Raw genomic sequence first — 16,659 nt, 5'->3', positions numbered from 1 at the left:
GAAACAAGAGGGGTGAACAGAACTATTATTCGCTGGTTTTGGGAAATGCTGTCAACACGAACAGCAGAGGCTCAGATGGGCACCAAAACTGTAGCTGTTAAAACAACGCAAGGAACTCCACAAGGTGGAGTAACCTCCCCTTTGCTGTGGAGCTTGGTGGTGGATGAACTACTAGATGAATTAACTCTAGCGGGAATACACTGCATTGGGTATGCAGATGACATAGTCATGATCGCTCGGGGGAAACATGAAGGCACCTTGTGTGATATTATCCAAAGAGGACTCCGTATCACTGAGAGATGGTGTAGGACTGTCGGGCTGAGTATCAACTCAGACAAAACCGCGATAGTGCCATTCACCAGAAGGCGAAGTCTGAAAAACTTGAAAAGAATCCAACTAGATGGAAAGGAAATACTGCCAACACAGGAAGTTAAATACCTGGGAATAACCCTGGACAGTAAACTCCTGTGGAACAGGCATATTAAGAACACTACCAGCAAAGCCATAAAGGCTCTCATGATATGCAGAAGACTGGCCGGAAATAGATGAGGCTGTCCCCTAACATTTTGCGCTGGATGTATACCATGATAGTAAGACCCATGATTACTTATGGAGCAGTTGCCTGGTACACATAACTAGAGCAACGGACGGCAAGGCTAAACCTATGCAAAGTCCAGAGACTAGCATGTGTTTGCATCACAGGAGCCATGAGAACCTGTCCAACAGCAGCAATGGAGATCATTCTAAATCTAACACCACTGCACATTGTCATTGGTAGATATGCCAATGCGACAATGATTAGAATGGTCACTAACGGAATTAGTACTGGGAGAATTGTCAGATCAGGGGCTTGGAACACCCTCAAAAAGAAAATACCACTCCTGCAACTCCCAGTGGACGATATGCCAAGAACGTACAACTTTGACAAACATGTCAATGTAGTATTGAGCAATAAGAAGGATTGGAAGAGCGAAACGCTTGCCCAGCAGTTAAAACACCATACCATAACTTGGTATACTGATGCTTCCAAAACCAATACGGAAACAGGGATCGGAGTGTTTGGCCCCAGAGCTAATTACTCCGAACCAATGGGCACTTACCCTAGTATCCTACAGGCAGAAATCTACGCTATCGAGAGATGCGTACAACTTATCTTAGATAGGAACTATCGGAAACAAGAAATAGCCATCTTATCTGATAGTCAAGCAGCGTTAAAGGCGATCAACTCAGTATCAATCAATTCGAAATTGGTCAAAGAATGCATAGAGAAGCTGAATAAATTAGGCAAAGAAAACAAAGTCCTCCTACACTGGGTGCCTGCTCACCAAGGGATAGAAGGCAATGAAAAAGCAAATAATCTAGCTAGGAAAGCAGCGAACACTCCACTAACTGAACCAGAACCGTTCTGCTTTCCAAGTGGTAACCAACTCAAGGCGGAACTCAAGAACTTGGAAGATTCCATCCGCAACCTGGAATGGAAATTTTCCAATGGTCTAAGACACTCGAAGAAGTTTCTGAGGGCTTATGATGAAGAAAAATCACAGATCTTCCTGGGTCTGAGTAAGAACAATCTTCGGATTGTCACGGGGTTTTTAACAGGACACTGTCTCCTCAACGAACACCTCAGTAGATTGAAACTAAGAAGAAACGGCGAATGCAGATTCTGTGGGGAAGATGGGGAAACACCAGTACACCTCATCACTGAGTGCGCCGAGATGACAACCATTCGTGCCATGAATTTTGGTACGACTGATATTGGAGATAGAGAACTACCCTCTATAAAACCGTCCCAGATACTGGCTTTTGTCAAAGCCCTGGGACTGTATGATGAGTTATGATTCAAGAAAGGGGGACACAATGGATCTGTAAGGTCGAAGTGATTAACACCCCTCCCACTCATTCTAAATTCTAGTTTATGTTATATAGTAACATACCAAATCTCGTTTTTTTTATCTGAAAAAATAAAAAAGTTATAATAAAATTGTCCCTGTAGTATATTCTACATTTTTTGTCTCTTGGGGAAGTCTTGTGTTCGTCTTCGGCTGAGGTAAACGTGAGATGGAGGTTGGAGGGTCTGTCCTCATTTTAATAAATAAATAAATAATAACTTTATTGTCTGACAGGATTATAGGATCCCAATTAGTAGACAATTATAAATAATAAACGATTCATAGAAATTAGTTTAAACAAAAAAAAAATCGAGAAAAATAAAGAAAAATTTGCTTGAACAAATTACCAATATATTAAAAAAACGCCTAAAACCAGATGATCGAATCTTGTAATAGGTGGTGGCAGCAGTTTAACTAAGGAGCTGTATCGCCCACTGCATCAATGGAGGCGCTTCTGGACCTTCCGCCTCTTCACATAGTGATCCAGGCGGAGGCAAGAATGGGACTCTATCGACAACAAAGTGGCTTGTCTCTGGGAAACAGGACAGAAACAGGACACTCAAAGATGGGAAATCCTATCGGGGGACCTCTACTCCAAATGAGATCGGACCAGATGACCCCTCTTTATCACTACCACAAAACATTCGAGGTGAACAAAATGGATCAAGGAATGTGGACAGATATAACATTCCTTCAGGATGGACTAACCTGGTATACAGACGGGTCAAAGACCGCTGAAGGAACAGGAGCTAGAGTATTTGGGGAAAGACCAAGGGTAAGTTTATCCTTTTCATTGGGTAAACACTCAACCGTATTCTAGACAGAAATCTTCGCCATTCTACAATGTGCGAGAGAAAACAATAGAAGAGCTTATTCAGATAAGCTCATCAATATATGCTCAGACAGTCAGGCGGCACTTGGGGCGCTTATGAGCCCAAAGGTATCGTCGAGACTCGTCTGGGAATACCTAGGTGAACTGGAAACTCTGGGTCGACGGAACAGAATTAAATTATTCTGGGTGCCGGGCCACAGCGGCATCCAAGGCAACGAAAAAGCCGATGAGCTAGGTAGGCAAGGATCATCGGCATCCTATCTTGGTCCAGAGCCAGTACTGGGAATACCCAAATGTATGGCCCGTAGTGCATTAAAACTCTGGATCAGGGAAAAGCAGAATGTCCACTGGAGAAACAGACAGAGGCACAGGCACAGCAAGGCTTTTATCCAAGGACCTAGCTCCAAAACCGCAAAAGAACTGCTAATGCTTAGCAGGAATAAATTGCCGGATTACAACAGGCCTCTTGACAGGACATATGGCTGTCAAGTGTTACCTGAACAAGCTCAATCTGTATCAAGGAAGTCTTTGCTGCAGACTCTGCGATAAAGATCGTGAAACAGCGGAGCACATAATATGTCACTGCGAGGCTCTGATCGCAAGCGACACTTTTATTTGGGAAAGCTAGGCTAGAACCGGAGGAACTATGCTCCCATCCTATCAAGGACCTGCATAAGTTAGTGCAGGGCACAGGGATAGGAGAATGGGTGCAGATATAGAAAGGGGACAAACACAATAGGCCTCACAGGTCGCAGTGTTTCCGGCAGAGGACGGCCCCTTATTGTGGAAAAAAAAGGAGCTGTATAGATCTCACCTTGATCTCACTCACATAGATTCTCCACCTCTTTAACTAAGTCTCCTTAGACCTGATACCGGAGTTGTCCCGTCCTCTTTTTCTATTGTCTCCTTGGATTTGAGGTCAATTCCTATTGTGAGGACCTGACCATAGCCCATTTTAAGGTGTTCATTTTTCGTGCTGGTAACAAGAGTCTATAACTCGTATTTTATAGAACATTTAAAAAACACATAAACTTTTAGACGTCACTGTTCAATAAAAATACGTTTCTAAACGTATTAACTTAGTCTCAGAAATCGGAATCTTAAATTACTGTTCTCCATAATATGGATTTTCCAATTACACCATTGAAACACATATTATTGTCGTACATACACGCTTAAAATAGCAGGAAATATCTTAATATTTTATGTTATTCAGTACTATTGGTTCAAGGTCGGATTAAATCATATTTTATTTGTTTCATAACAATAAAAACACATTTCAAGCACCGAAAAACAATATTTATTTGTAATTTCTGTAAACATTAAATATGTACATTTATCTCTATTTAAATTTGGCAGTGATTTCAATTTAATGTAACAAATATTGTACAAAAACATCATTTAAAATAGTTCAATAAACATACAGGGTGTTAGTAAAAAGTGGCTCACCCCTATAACTTTTTATTTTCTCAGATAATAAAACGTGATTTGGTATGGTAGTATATGACATAAATCAGGATTGATTGACGTATTCAATTAATGTGGGTCACTTCCTGTTTCACCGGAAATGACTACAACTTTTGATTTTTAAATGATACTCTCGGTATTTTTTATTTAATTTCATAGAAAATGACATTCTGAACAGAACGAATATTATTTTTTCTAAAAAAATACTTCTCCAAAGCTCCTTATTATACTACCAAATCTCGTTTTTCTATTAAAAAATAAAAAAGTTATAGAGGTGAACCACTTTTGTAAAACACCCGGTACATGAATTTTATTTAAATAGCACTGGATAAAGTACCTTGTGACCGAAAAAAACGGCGTCCAGTTGGCTTGGAAATGACGATCGATGACATTCCCCATATAATTATACATATAAAATGACAACGATCTTCATTTCATTGCCATCGCTGACGCTGCTTTTTTTATCAAATTGTACTTGAGAAAAAAAGCAAATACAAATCTATAGTGTGAAAATGAAAATAGTTAATTTTCATTAAGAACCAAATTCGAAAGGAATAAAAAAAAACATTAAATAACAAATTGTATAAAAAATAATGTTCTTAACTACAATTGAGCGTATTCGTCATATTCATACAGTACTACGTATCTTCCTACTCTTGAACTAACTGGTATGTTACAATGGAAAAATTGTTTAATCTTTTTGTACCTGTAAAACACATAAAAATCATATACTAGGTCTGGTCACTTCACCTGCGTGGTCTGTATTTTAACGCATGCGATAGAGATAAATATAAATGACCGGTTGACAGACAGAGAAACAAAATAAAAAGCGGCATACAGTGTTGCCGGTTTTTACGTATGTAGGAAAATGTGCGTAGAAAAAAATAAACAGTTATTTTAAAAACTTTCATTTGTACTACTGAAATGAAGATAATATATCTAAGTTAAATATTTATGATGTACTAGCGTGTACCTACGACTTCGTTCGCGTCGAATTAATCATTTGTAATGGTGATGATAAAGCAAAGCAAGAATTTCCATTATCATACAAACTGGATAAAATTTTCTCACATTTATGTTAGCATGAGAAAAAACAATATGGCAATATTATTATATAACTTGGTAATATTTGAGGGGTAGTTTCATCTCGTTGGAATTTGACTTTTAAAAGGTCCGTTGGCAAAAAATAAGCTTTTTACGTCAAGCAGTTTAAGCAGAATCGTGGTTAATCAATTATCCAACTTTTTGGAACACCCTGTATGATTTTTTAAAACATTTCAAAATATGTAAAAAAAACAAATAAATTATGCGTGTCCAACTTTGAATAAGAAGACTAAGGAAGGAGCATATCAAAAATCTTAGGTACACCGCGATGGGCCTCAAATATGGCCGACTTAAATTCCGGTTTATCAGTGTCGTTCTAATTTTATTTAAAAAATGTAAAACTATGATGTAGGGTAGACGTGGGGTAGACTCAATAATTTGTTGTTTTATTTTACGTTGTGAATAAATGTTGGTAGTTATTAAAATTGTTATAAAAATATATAATTCTAATAAAAATAGATAAGTTATAATAAGTATTTATTAACACAAACATCCGATACGCTACTGAAGCAGGTAAGTCAAATTAACGTATCTAAATTCTTTGACATCTAATCTTTGACAAGTAATAAATAAAAGCTCTTTGATAAAAGCTAAAATGCAAGAAAATATATAATTTAGTTAATTTAAGCGAATTTCATAAATGATCGGTTTACTACACGTACATATGTATATTATATAGTCACTTACTAGCGAAAAGTTGTTCCATTATTTCACTCAATTTTTGCCGAGATCTACCGCACGCTACACAACCAACTATTTTAGAGTCTTTTTCGATAAATCGCGATAGTGTCAGTGTTAATTTAAGTTCTGCCACAATTTCCATCTAGATTTACTACCTTTATATAATTATCAGTAGTAGAATATATAATAAATAACATAAAATAAGCTCCATAAAGACTGACAAATCCACAAAATTTCAAATCAAATTCAAATGTGTCAAATGAATCGTCAAACAGAACTGTCAAGGATCCCCACCCTAGAGAGCTTTTATGGTGCCTTTTCCGCCCACCATGCATGAATACATGGATAGCATTATGCTCCTTGCTTATTCTTCTTATTCAAAGGTGTCCAACATAGAGAAAGGTAATAAAAAGAGAGTGGCAGATTAAATTAGGACGAATGGCATCGCATTTTGTTTTCCTGTCGCGCAACTCAGATCTCTTAAATTTGTCCAAATTAAGCTACGACTGACGATTTTGCTTCCATCTTCCTCTAACGCAACTGCACAAGCCGTCATCGGTGTGGACATTGTGTGTTGTCTCTATCATAACTTTATTGGAAATTGGCGCGTGGACAGGAAAATTGTTTGAGTTTCTAGGATTTTATTTGGTATTTGTTATAATCAGTTATAATTATTGTATATTGGTGTAATTAAAATTTTATTATTACTACGCATAGAATTAACCGAAATAGGCAGAGGATTAACCGAAAAGAAAGGTAAATTAAATGCGAGGTTAAGTTATTAATATTAATGTTTTATTTTTATACTTTTAATTTTATTTTTGATACAAAATTATTTATATTTATGATTAAATTTAACATTTTTTTACAAAACTGTGATTAAATAAACTGCGATTAAAAGACAATATGGCATTATTATTAGTTTTCCCTTTAATTTTCGTTTGATATAGATATCAAATGTTCATTTGAAACTTATGTTGAAGCATTTTAACTAATTTATCTTCGAAAGTTGAATTTGCCAATTAACCATTTAAAAATTTTAGTTGTTTTAAAATATTTAATTATACTCAATTAAATAATAACAAATTCAACTTTCGTCGATTTATTAGTTAAAAGCTTCAATAAAAGTTTCAAATAAATTCAAAGTAAAGCAAGCTGATTTAAATTCCCCGGCGCATTCGCCAAATTTTTTTAAATTAGTTTGTCCTGTTGTCACAGCAGCGCTAGTGAATGCGATTCCAATTTTTACTACGCAGTCTACTTCTCTCTTTTTATTACTTTTCTCTATGGTGTCCAAGCGTTTTCCCGAAAGACTAACCGTTTTTTAAATAACAAATATTGTAATATTTGAGGGGCGTTTTCACCCTCTTGGAATTTGAGATTCGGGAAAACCCTCCTTATCGAACCTCTACACCCCACAGTCAATCCGTTTGCCAAAAATCAACTTTTAACGTCAAGCAGTTTAAGCAGAATTGTGATTACTCAATGGTCATATTTTATGAAACACCCTCTATAAATTTTTAAAAAAATTTAAAATATGTAAAACAACAAAATAAAATACACGTTTTTAAGAGTTTTTCCGAAAAACTCACCGGTTTTTAAATAAAAAATAATATAATATTTGAGGGGTGGTTTCGCCCCCTTAGAATTCGAGTTTCGAAAAATCCCTTCTTATCGAACCTCTAGACCCTAAAGCCAATCCGTTTTCCAAAAATCAGCTTTTTACGTCAAGCCCTTTAAGCAGGATCGTGATTAATCAATGACCAGCTTTTTCGAAACACCCTGTATACGTTTTTAAAAAATCTTAAAATATGTAAAAAAACAAAATAAAATATACGTGTTTAAGCGTTTTTTTCGGTAACTTGGCCGTTTTTTAAATAAAAAATATTTTAATATTTGAGGGGTGGTTTCGATTGTGATTTGCAAGAAATTGCGCAACGCTGCGTTGCACAACTGAGAAAGCGGTCCATACACTATCAAACAAGTTGCGCAACAAAGCGATGCGCAACGTTCCGTTGCCCAACTGCATCACCCATGCACTTAGTAAAATTTTGATCAAACTTTTTATTAAAAGTTGTGCATTGTTTGAGAAACAATCAAGTCCTCAATTACCACTGCGTGAATTATTATCGTATATACCCTAGATGATGCCGATGATACCAAAAAACGAAAAAGAAAACAAAGAATTTGGATGAAAGAGCTAAAATATTGCACAACGAAGCGCAACACACACATACACTACACAACGCGTTGCGCAAACAGTCCTGTTGCACAAAAGAATTCAAACATTCTTGAAACTCATCAAACAATTGCGCAACGCATTAAACACTACCATACATTGGCAACTCGTTGCGCAACAGCCTGCGTTGCGCAATTTGTTTGATAATGTATGGGCCGCTTTAGAACTAGAATTTCGAAAAACCCCTTCTTATCGAGACTCTACACCCTAGAATTAACCTGTATGCCAAAATTGAGCTTCTTACATTGAGTGGTTTGAGCAGGATCGTGATTAATCAGTGAGTCAGTCACTTAAAGATTTTATATATTAGTATAGATTGCTGTAGTAAAATAAGGTAACTAATTGTGAAAAATAAACATCCAACCCTATGTGAAACACCCTGTATAAATTTATAAAAAATCTTAAAATGTGTAAAACAACAAAATAAAATATACGTGTTTAAGAGTTTTTCCGAAAAACTCAGCGATTTTTAAATAAAAAATATTTTAATATTTGAGGGATAGTTTCACCCCCTTAGAATTCGAGTTTCGAAAAATCCCTTCTTATCGAATCTCTACACCCTAAAGTCAATCTGTTTTCCAACAATCAGCTTTTTACGTTAAGCGCTTTAAGCAGGATCGTGATTAATCAACGACCAGATTTTTCGAAAGACCCTGTATACATTTTTAAAAAATCTTAAAATATGTAAAAAAACAAAATAAAATATACGTGTTTAAGCGTTTTTTCGGAAACTTGATCGTTTTTTAAATAAAACATATTGTAATATTTGAGGGGTGGTTTCACCCTCTTGGAACTGGAATTTCGAAAAATCCCTTCTTATCGAACCTCTACACCCTAGAATCAACCTGTATGCCAAAATTGAGCTTCTCACGTTGAGTGGTTTGAGCGGGATCGTGATTAATCAGTGAGTCAGTCACTTAAAGATTTTATATATTAGTATAGATTGGCTGTAGTAAAATAAGGTAACTAATTGTGAAAAATAAACATCCAACCCTAGATGCAACATTTTTCGTAAACGCCGATTTGTGCGGTGTGAAATTTGTATGCAAAATCCGTATCAACCCAACTTTTTTCTCTTTTTAATACATTTCATTTTCCATTAAGCACTCTACATCACTGTCTTCCACGTTAAAATCCAGACCACGCAATTTCAATGACCAGATTGGTATATCTAGTTAGTTCAAAGGTACTTAAAAGTACTTACTTTGTTAAAATATCACTTCCAATTAAAGGTACCAAATTATCAAAACAAATAATATGCGAGGGCAAACTCGAGTTTGGAGGGTAGTTATTCCTCAACCACGCATTAGGATTTTTGTAGAACAAATCGGCCTCGTCCACATAGTTTGGGATTTTGTTTAAGTTTGGGTTGCAAGTCAAAAATTTAGTTGACACATTAACATGAAGATGGCTAAAAACATAATATTATTAATGTTTATTCAACTGTGCTTGCCTAAACGTTTTCTTTTTAACCATTAAGAAAATACCACATGATCGAGAAAAATAAACGGGGCAAAGACGGCTGGGGAATGATAATCGATGATAATTTCGGCGAGGTCAAGCCCGTTCTTGATTTTTTATTGACGCTTACTGCCAGTTGGCCTTAAGAAGGTTCTAATTTATTTTTATATCGAATAAAAATGATTTTTAAACGATGTAGTTTAAAATTCGTAAAAAAAAATATTTTTTGGAAATAGATTTGTGCGTCTGGAAATGTTCTATCCTTTTTTAATCTTATAATTAGTGTTAATTTTGACAAGTTTTATGTCAATTTTTAGTAAGTGATGTCTATAGTACGAGAGCTAGCAACGTTGGAAAAACAAGTATTTTAAGACGCCTGGCTCTTTGATATATCTTTTACTATGCTCTCTGGAACAGCATGCGGCCCGTCTGGCTGCCGGTAAACGTTGCGTTCCCTACTGCGCATTGAAAGAAGATCCTATATTTTTATTAGTCCTTTAAATTCTAGTATTGAATATACATAGAACATGTCTCCAGAGCGCAGATTTTTTATTTTATTTTCGTTTATATTCTGATAGTAAAGTATTAAATGATTCTGGTAATTAAAAAAAAACAAATATTTAATACTTTACTATCAAAATATAAACGAAAATAAAATAAAAAAAGTCTTTGCCCTGACCCGGATTCGAACTCTGAACCATCGGTTCGTGGTCGGAAACTCTACGCACTGCGCTATGGAGACATGTTCGATTTATATTCAATACTAGAAATTATAGGACTAAATTAATAAAAAATATAGGATCTTCTTCCGATGCGCAGTAGTGAACGCAACGGGTATCGGCAGCCAGACGAGCCGCATGCTGTTCCAGAGAGCATAGTAAAAGATAAAAAGCATAGTCAAAGAGCCAGACGTCTTAAAATACTTTCTCGAAAACGTTGCTAGCTCTTAGACTAGTAGAGATGACACTGACCCCGCCAAAATTATTATCGATTGTAATTCCTCAGCTGTCTATGACGCCGTTTTTTTTTAGATCATACCGTATTGATTACCTGTATAATGGCGTTGAATGGCATGGCATTAGAAACAGAAAACTGGTATTGTTAGGATCGACCTTCGCAATATGACTTAATGGTTCCATGACATCTAGGGTCCCTCTCTGATGACTGTAACCCACGTACCATGCTGGGATCGCATTTCCCAGGAAAATTATGGCAGTAACTAGCCATATTGAAAGCCTGAAGAACAAGTGCTATTCGATAAAAAAAGTGTGTGCACTATGTGTGCAAAACTTCTTACTAACAGCTATTCAAGTGAAGGATTTGAAGGAAATGTTTGAAAAAGTGACATATAATGCTGTATTAATATAAATATTATTTTCAATTTATTTGTCTAAACTGTACAGGGTGAGTCAACGATAGAGTAAAGTCCATTATCTTATTTGTTTCGAGGTTTACAAAAAAAATATTAAATATAAAAGTTATAGGGACGGTTAAGATACACATTTTAAAATTATTATAAAGTATACAGGGTGCTTCAAAAAAGTGTGGCGAATATAACATATGTTTTTTTAAATAGAACACCCTACTTTTTATTTTATTTTTAGATTCTGCGTAAAATTCCATAACTTTTTTATATATAACGTTATATACCTAAAATTAATAGTTTTTGTAATATTTACATTTGTTTAAACAAATGTTAAATTGCAGTGTGATAACAAACTGTCAGTGATGACATGGTTTCTAAAGTTGGAGAACTAAAATTTGGTAGGAGAATTTTATAGAGATATAGAAAAAGACCTATGTAAAGATATTTTAGTTAGATGCTACAGTGTGTTCAAAATATATTTATGAGTTTCAACTACTTAAAATTAAGAAATTTCAAATTTTTTAAACGGTACACTCTATATATTATCATTTTTTCTGATCGATTTTACAAAACTCTTCAACTTTTATTAAGTATGTCATATACCTATTTTTAATAGTTTGCGATTTATTCCAATTTTTTCTACTTTTACCCATATTTTTAATACAATTACGCTATAACAACATAGTTACCATGACAAAAAGTAATAATTATCAAAATTTCTTGTCTGTTAAACAAGTTAAGAACAAAATTTGAATTTTAGTTTAATTTGTTGTAATAAGTATAAATTGTGGAGATAATTGTTACAGATTTTCTGTAACAATTATCTTATTTTCTGTTTCAGATGAAATGAATTAGTCAATGTGACTGATATAGACGAACAAGCCAAGAAAAATATATTTTTTGGTTCAGTACTATATATTATAGAGTACTTTAGCTAGTAGTATAAGAATAGATGTAGATTATCTAGAAAACATCTTCAGTGTGTAATGGGACGGTTTCGCGGCAGTAGTAATATTGGCTTTACCAAATGAATTATAAACTAGAATTACTACGAGAAAAAAACTTTACTGTATGTCGAAGAAAATTCCTATATCAGTAGTCTTCAACAATTAGGTAATCTAGTATTACCTTAATCTGTGGCTATTCGCCCCGACGCGCGACGGAAAATCCAAGTATCCTCTTTCATAATATAGAAATACACCAAAAAAATTCACGACTGCGATTTTAGTTTATTTGAGTAAAGTTAATTAATTTTAACTAATACCAGCAATTGCAACTAATTATTAAGCTACTTGTTAAAGATAAGTAATAAATAGTTTGTTTTGTCATGGTAACTGTGATTTTATAGGGTAATTGTAGGTATTAAAAATATGGGTAAAAATAGAAAAAAATGGAATAAATTGCAAACTATTAAAAATAGGTATATGACATACTTAATAAAAGTTGAAAAGTTTTGTAAAATCTATCAGAAAAAATGATAATATATAGGGTGTCCCATTTAAAAAAATTGAGATTTTTTAATATTAAGTAGTTGAAATTCATAAATATATTTTGAACACCCTGTATCATTTAACTAAAATATCTTTATATATATCTTTTTTTTCATCTCTATAAAACTCTCCTACCAAATTTTGGTACTCTAACTTCAGAAACAATGGCACCACTGACAATTTTTTACCACACTGCAATTTAACATTTGGTTAAACAAATTGAAATATTACAAAAACTATTAATTTTAGGTATATAACATTATATATACAAAAGTTATGGAATTTTACGCAGAATCTAAAAATAAAATAAAAAATAGGGTGTTACATTTAAAAAAACATATGTTATACCCGCCACACTTTTTTGAAGCACCTTGTATACCCTGTAATAATTTCAAAATGCGTATCTTAACCTTCCCTACAACTCTTGTATTTAAAATTTTTTTGTAAACCTCGAAACAAATGAGATAATGGACTTTACTCTATCGTTGACTCACCCTGTACATTTTCTGTTTCCTCAATAGCCCGCAAATTTTGTGGAATACCACCCAAAATACAGTACTTACAAATACGGTACTTTTATGCAAATGCCTAATAATGTTAACGCCACTTAAAAATTATTTAAGAGAAGAAATTTTGAACCTAACCAACAATTCGTGTGGTCTGTTTTTGTTTACATGTTTTGTTCATTTATTTATAGTGATTTACAGTAATTTTGGAATTTTGGTTTGAAATAAACATGACAATGTCCAACAATGAAAATGCGAGTTGCTTAATTCTAATAATTCTAATTCTGAGCTAGCAAATAAGCTAGATGCTTTACCAGAATACCAGTTATTCAGAATCTACAAAGCTATTGATGAAAATTTACTTTCCAACACACAACCAGAGGATATTGGTACACAGGTACATACTGATTTCTTTCGAAAATCGACAACTATGAAACTATGATCCCTTCCCGGATACAAAAATACCGGTTCATTGTGAGACAGGAATATGTAGAGAGAAACAAGCCCTATAACATAGGATACAACATTTTAATGAACAGTGCTTTCCATAAAATGAAAACAATGAAAAATATACGAAATAATATACATTTACTGATTTCTTTCGAAAATCGACAACTATGAAACTATGATCCCTTCCTGAACACAAACGGTTCATTGTGAAACAGGAAATTGTAGAGAGAAACAAGCCCTATAACATAGGATATAACATTTTAATGAACAGTGCTTTCCATAAAATGAATACAATGAAAAATATATGAAATAATATACATTTACTGATTTATTTCGAAAATCGACAACTATGAAACTATGAACCCTTCCTGGACACAAACGGTACATTGTGAAACAGGAAATTGTAGAGAGAAACAAGCCCTATAACATAGAATACAATATTTTAATGAACAGTGCTTTCCATAAAATAAATACAATGAAAAATATACGAAATATATACATGTATGATTTCTTTCGAAAATCAGTACAAAGAAGAAGTTTCACTTCAAAAACGGCGTCAGAGATGGCTTGGAAATGAACATATCTGTAATTTTGTGTGTAAAATTATATCGAGTGTTTTGAGTATAAGAACCCACAGAATCTATAACAAATATACTACTTACATTGATGCTTTTCTACTCCATGCAGCCAAAAATCTTGATGAAATATACAAAACTATTGGCAACAAGGGCAATATAAACCTGAACTCTTTATGAGGTAAAAAGCTAAAAAAAAACAAGAGAATAAAAGAATTAAAAATAAAATAATAATATATTATAAAATCACCTTAAAACAAAAATAGTAAAAACAATAGTGGCAAGCAACACTAGTTCGTTGGGATGATTCTTCCTTGCTTTTAGAATAATCAGTATGGCCATTATGAAAGGAAGTATTTGTATTCCTAAAATTGCAGGCAGTCCAGAGGATAAGTACCAATGCCACGGGTGAGTGCCATAATTAGATGCTATACTTTCAAAGACGTTTAGTTTAAGAAAGTTGTAGGGTGTTATTATAAGGGAACCATGGACCAGACTATCTATGGCTATTGAAACTGCTAAAACTAAATACCTGCAAGAAATTATATACATTAAATAGGAAAATTATTAAAAAAGAAATTTAAAATGATAATACATAGATTTGAAATGATTTTGTGCCAAAGGTTCAATAGAAACTGCTTTTACTGTAGTAAAACTGCATTTACTTACCCAACTGGTAGATATTTCGTAAAAATAAGTCGCCAAACACTCTTCTCGGAAATAATTAAATGAAACAAACACAAAGGTATCCACGTTATAACACTTGTTGGTCTCAGTACAAAGAGTGGAGCAATAATCCATAAAAAATTACCTCTATCATCTGAAAGAGTTTGTTATAAATATTATTGAAACAAAGGCTGATTATTAACTTACCTGCTTCTTTACCAAGCCAAGGAAATTTTGATAGGGCAATAGTCGTTAAGCTTGTTTCAAAAGTGTTTATAAGTGTTCTTGATCCCATATAAAACCAAAACCACGCAGTGGATATCGTAAAAATAGCCCATTTCTTTGTGCCAGACCATTTATAAAAACATAGATCTGCATAGGCACTTATTATTGCCTGTAAAACTCGTGGACCATAAACCTACAAATTAAACAATTAAAAACCTATTATATACTTTCGAAAATACCTTATTACAACTGTTATACTATTATCCAACCCACAATACTGAAGGGCTTTGTATAATATTGTAAAAATAATGGGATATCCATAGCTTCGGATGCCTTGTGACCATTCCCAAGTTAAATGGCCATATCCAAAGGCTAACTTATGAGCAACTTCTACAGATTGGTAATATTCGTCAGCTACAAAATACGTCTGCACTGCAAATATCGAAAAGAGCCTTACGCTCAAAAATAGCGCAAAAATATCCCAGTTTTTAAAATGAGTTAAAGTGGGCAGTCGCATTTTCCGTGTTTCTTCAACAATATTGAATTAATTACAGGTACAAATTTAGTAATAATGCGTTATGAAGTTGTTTTTTACTTTCCTATTAATTTAAAAATAGAAAAATCTACTCCAAGAATCTAAAAATATCGAAAAAATTGGATACCCAAGCGATTTATTTTGAAACTATAATTAAAATGTAAGGTTATGATCGTGTTATGACATTTATGACCGGCGTCAGAGGGGATGTATTGTAAGTTGCATACTAACATGCACAAAATTTAAATATAATAAAAAATAAATATAAATAATTATCACAGACAAAATTAACTAATTTACATTAAACGAAATTATTATAAAATAATTGAAGTAATTAATTAAAGTTTGAGTTGCTCCGAAAATTAGTTATTCATTAGCATTCTTTATAATCAAGCATTTGTAATAAAAAAAACAAGATTATGTTTTTATGCCAGATACTCTTGTTTAATTCCAACATTATTTTTGTTTTAAAATATTGATTCAAATACCCTAGTTTCCGAATTCAATATTATTATACAGTTCTCTATTAAGATTAATTAAGATATCGATTATTAAACTACAATAAGATTTTTATGCCATCTATGCCATTTTATTTTTCCCACCACGCCATTCTGCCCTCTACCGAGACGCTATAAAACTGCTATTGATTTTTGTAAAATAAAATATGGCCATTTGCTACCGATATCGGACTATTCGACGTGCACATCTAGAAACCTTGCGACCTCTATCTCTAATTTTGTGCATTTGTACGCATGCGTTTAAGCCTGATCCTTTATTTTTAATATTTTTATTATTTAAGTATCAATAAAATCAAAATATACCTCAAATTTAATAGAAATAAACGTTTCTTTTAAGATAATTTAAAAAAGTCTAGTTAAAAGGTCACATAAACAAGGGAATTTCATAAAAATGTTACGATTTCAAATTGCCGCTTAACAACTGAAGCGCCCCCTGTATCACATTATAGAAGTTATTAGTTCAATATGTTTGGAGTAGCATTAATAAGATGGAGCCAACATTTTAATAATAAGGAAAAGGTCAGTAAATTTCAAATAGAAACAGGGAAAATAGTGAAATTTTAGTTCTATTTTTGTTAAATATATAGGCTTTAATATTAGCATGTTTGTTTCCAAGCTTTGGATCTATTAATTGTTTAATATTTAGCTCTATAAA

General features: G+C 33.4%; 2 protein-coding genes across 2 annotated transcripts in view; one reads left to right on the top strand and one right to left on the bottom strand.

The window, feature by feature from the left end:
• Window positions 1–4,306: 4,306 nt before the first annotated feature.
• Window positions 4,307–15,644, bottom strand: LOC115888828 (GPI mannosyltransferase 3). The gene is made up of 8 exons (XM_030908683.1): window positions 15,199–15,644; window positions 14,934–15,144; window positions 14,730–14,880; window positions 14,311–14,592; window positions 14,148–14,249; window positions 10,724–10,909; window positions 9,417–9,623; window positions 4,307–4,894 (listed from the first exon to the last, which is right to left on the bottom strand). Exons 1-8 carry the CDS (start codon window positions 15,466–15,468, stop codon window positions 4,792–4,794), a joined length of 1,512 nt encoding a protein of 503 aa, XP_030764543.1. The 5' UTR covers window positions 15,469–15,644; the 3' UTR covers window positions 4,307–4,791.
• Window positions 15,645–16,433: 789 nt separating this feature from the next.
• Window positions 16,434–16,659, top strand: part of LOC115888779 (centrosome-associated zinc finger protein CP190-like) — a 28,227-nt gene continuing 28,001 nt past the window's right edge. Inside the window, 1 exon segment of the mRNA XM_030908620.1 lies at window positions 16,434–16,523. The gene's annotated coding sequence lies outside the window, so the exon portion shown is untranslated.

The sequence above is a fragment of the Sitophilus oryzae genome, unplaced genomic scaffold (assembly GCF_002938485.1).
Source record: "Sitophilus oryzae breed Bouriz unplaced genomic scaffold, Soryzae_2.0 scaffold_808_pilon_pilon, whole genome shotgun sequence".
Classification (NCBI taxonomy): domain Eukaryota; kingdom Metazoa; phylum Arthropoda; class Insecta; order Coleoptera; family Curculionidae; genus Sitophilus; species Sitophilus oryzae.
The sequence above is the reverse complement of the archived record's forward strand: the minus strand, read 5'-3'. Positions and strand labels throughout refer to the sequence as shown.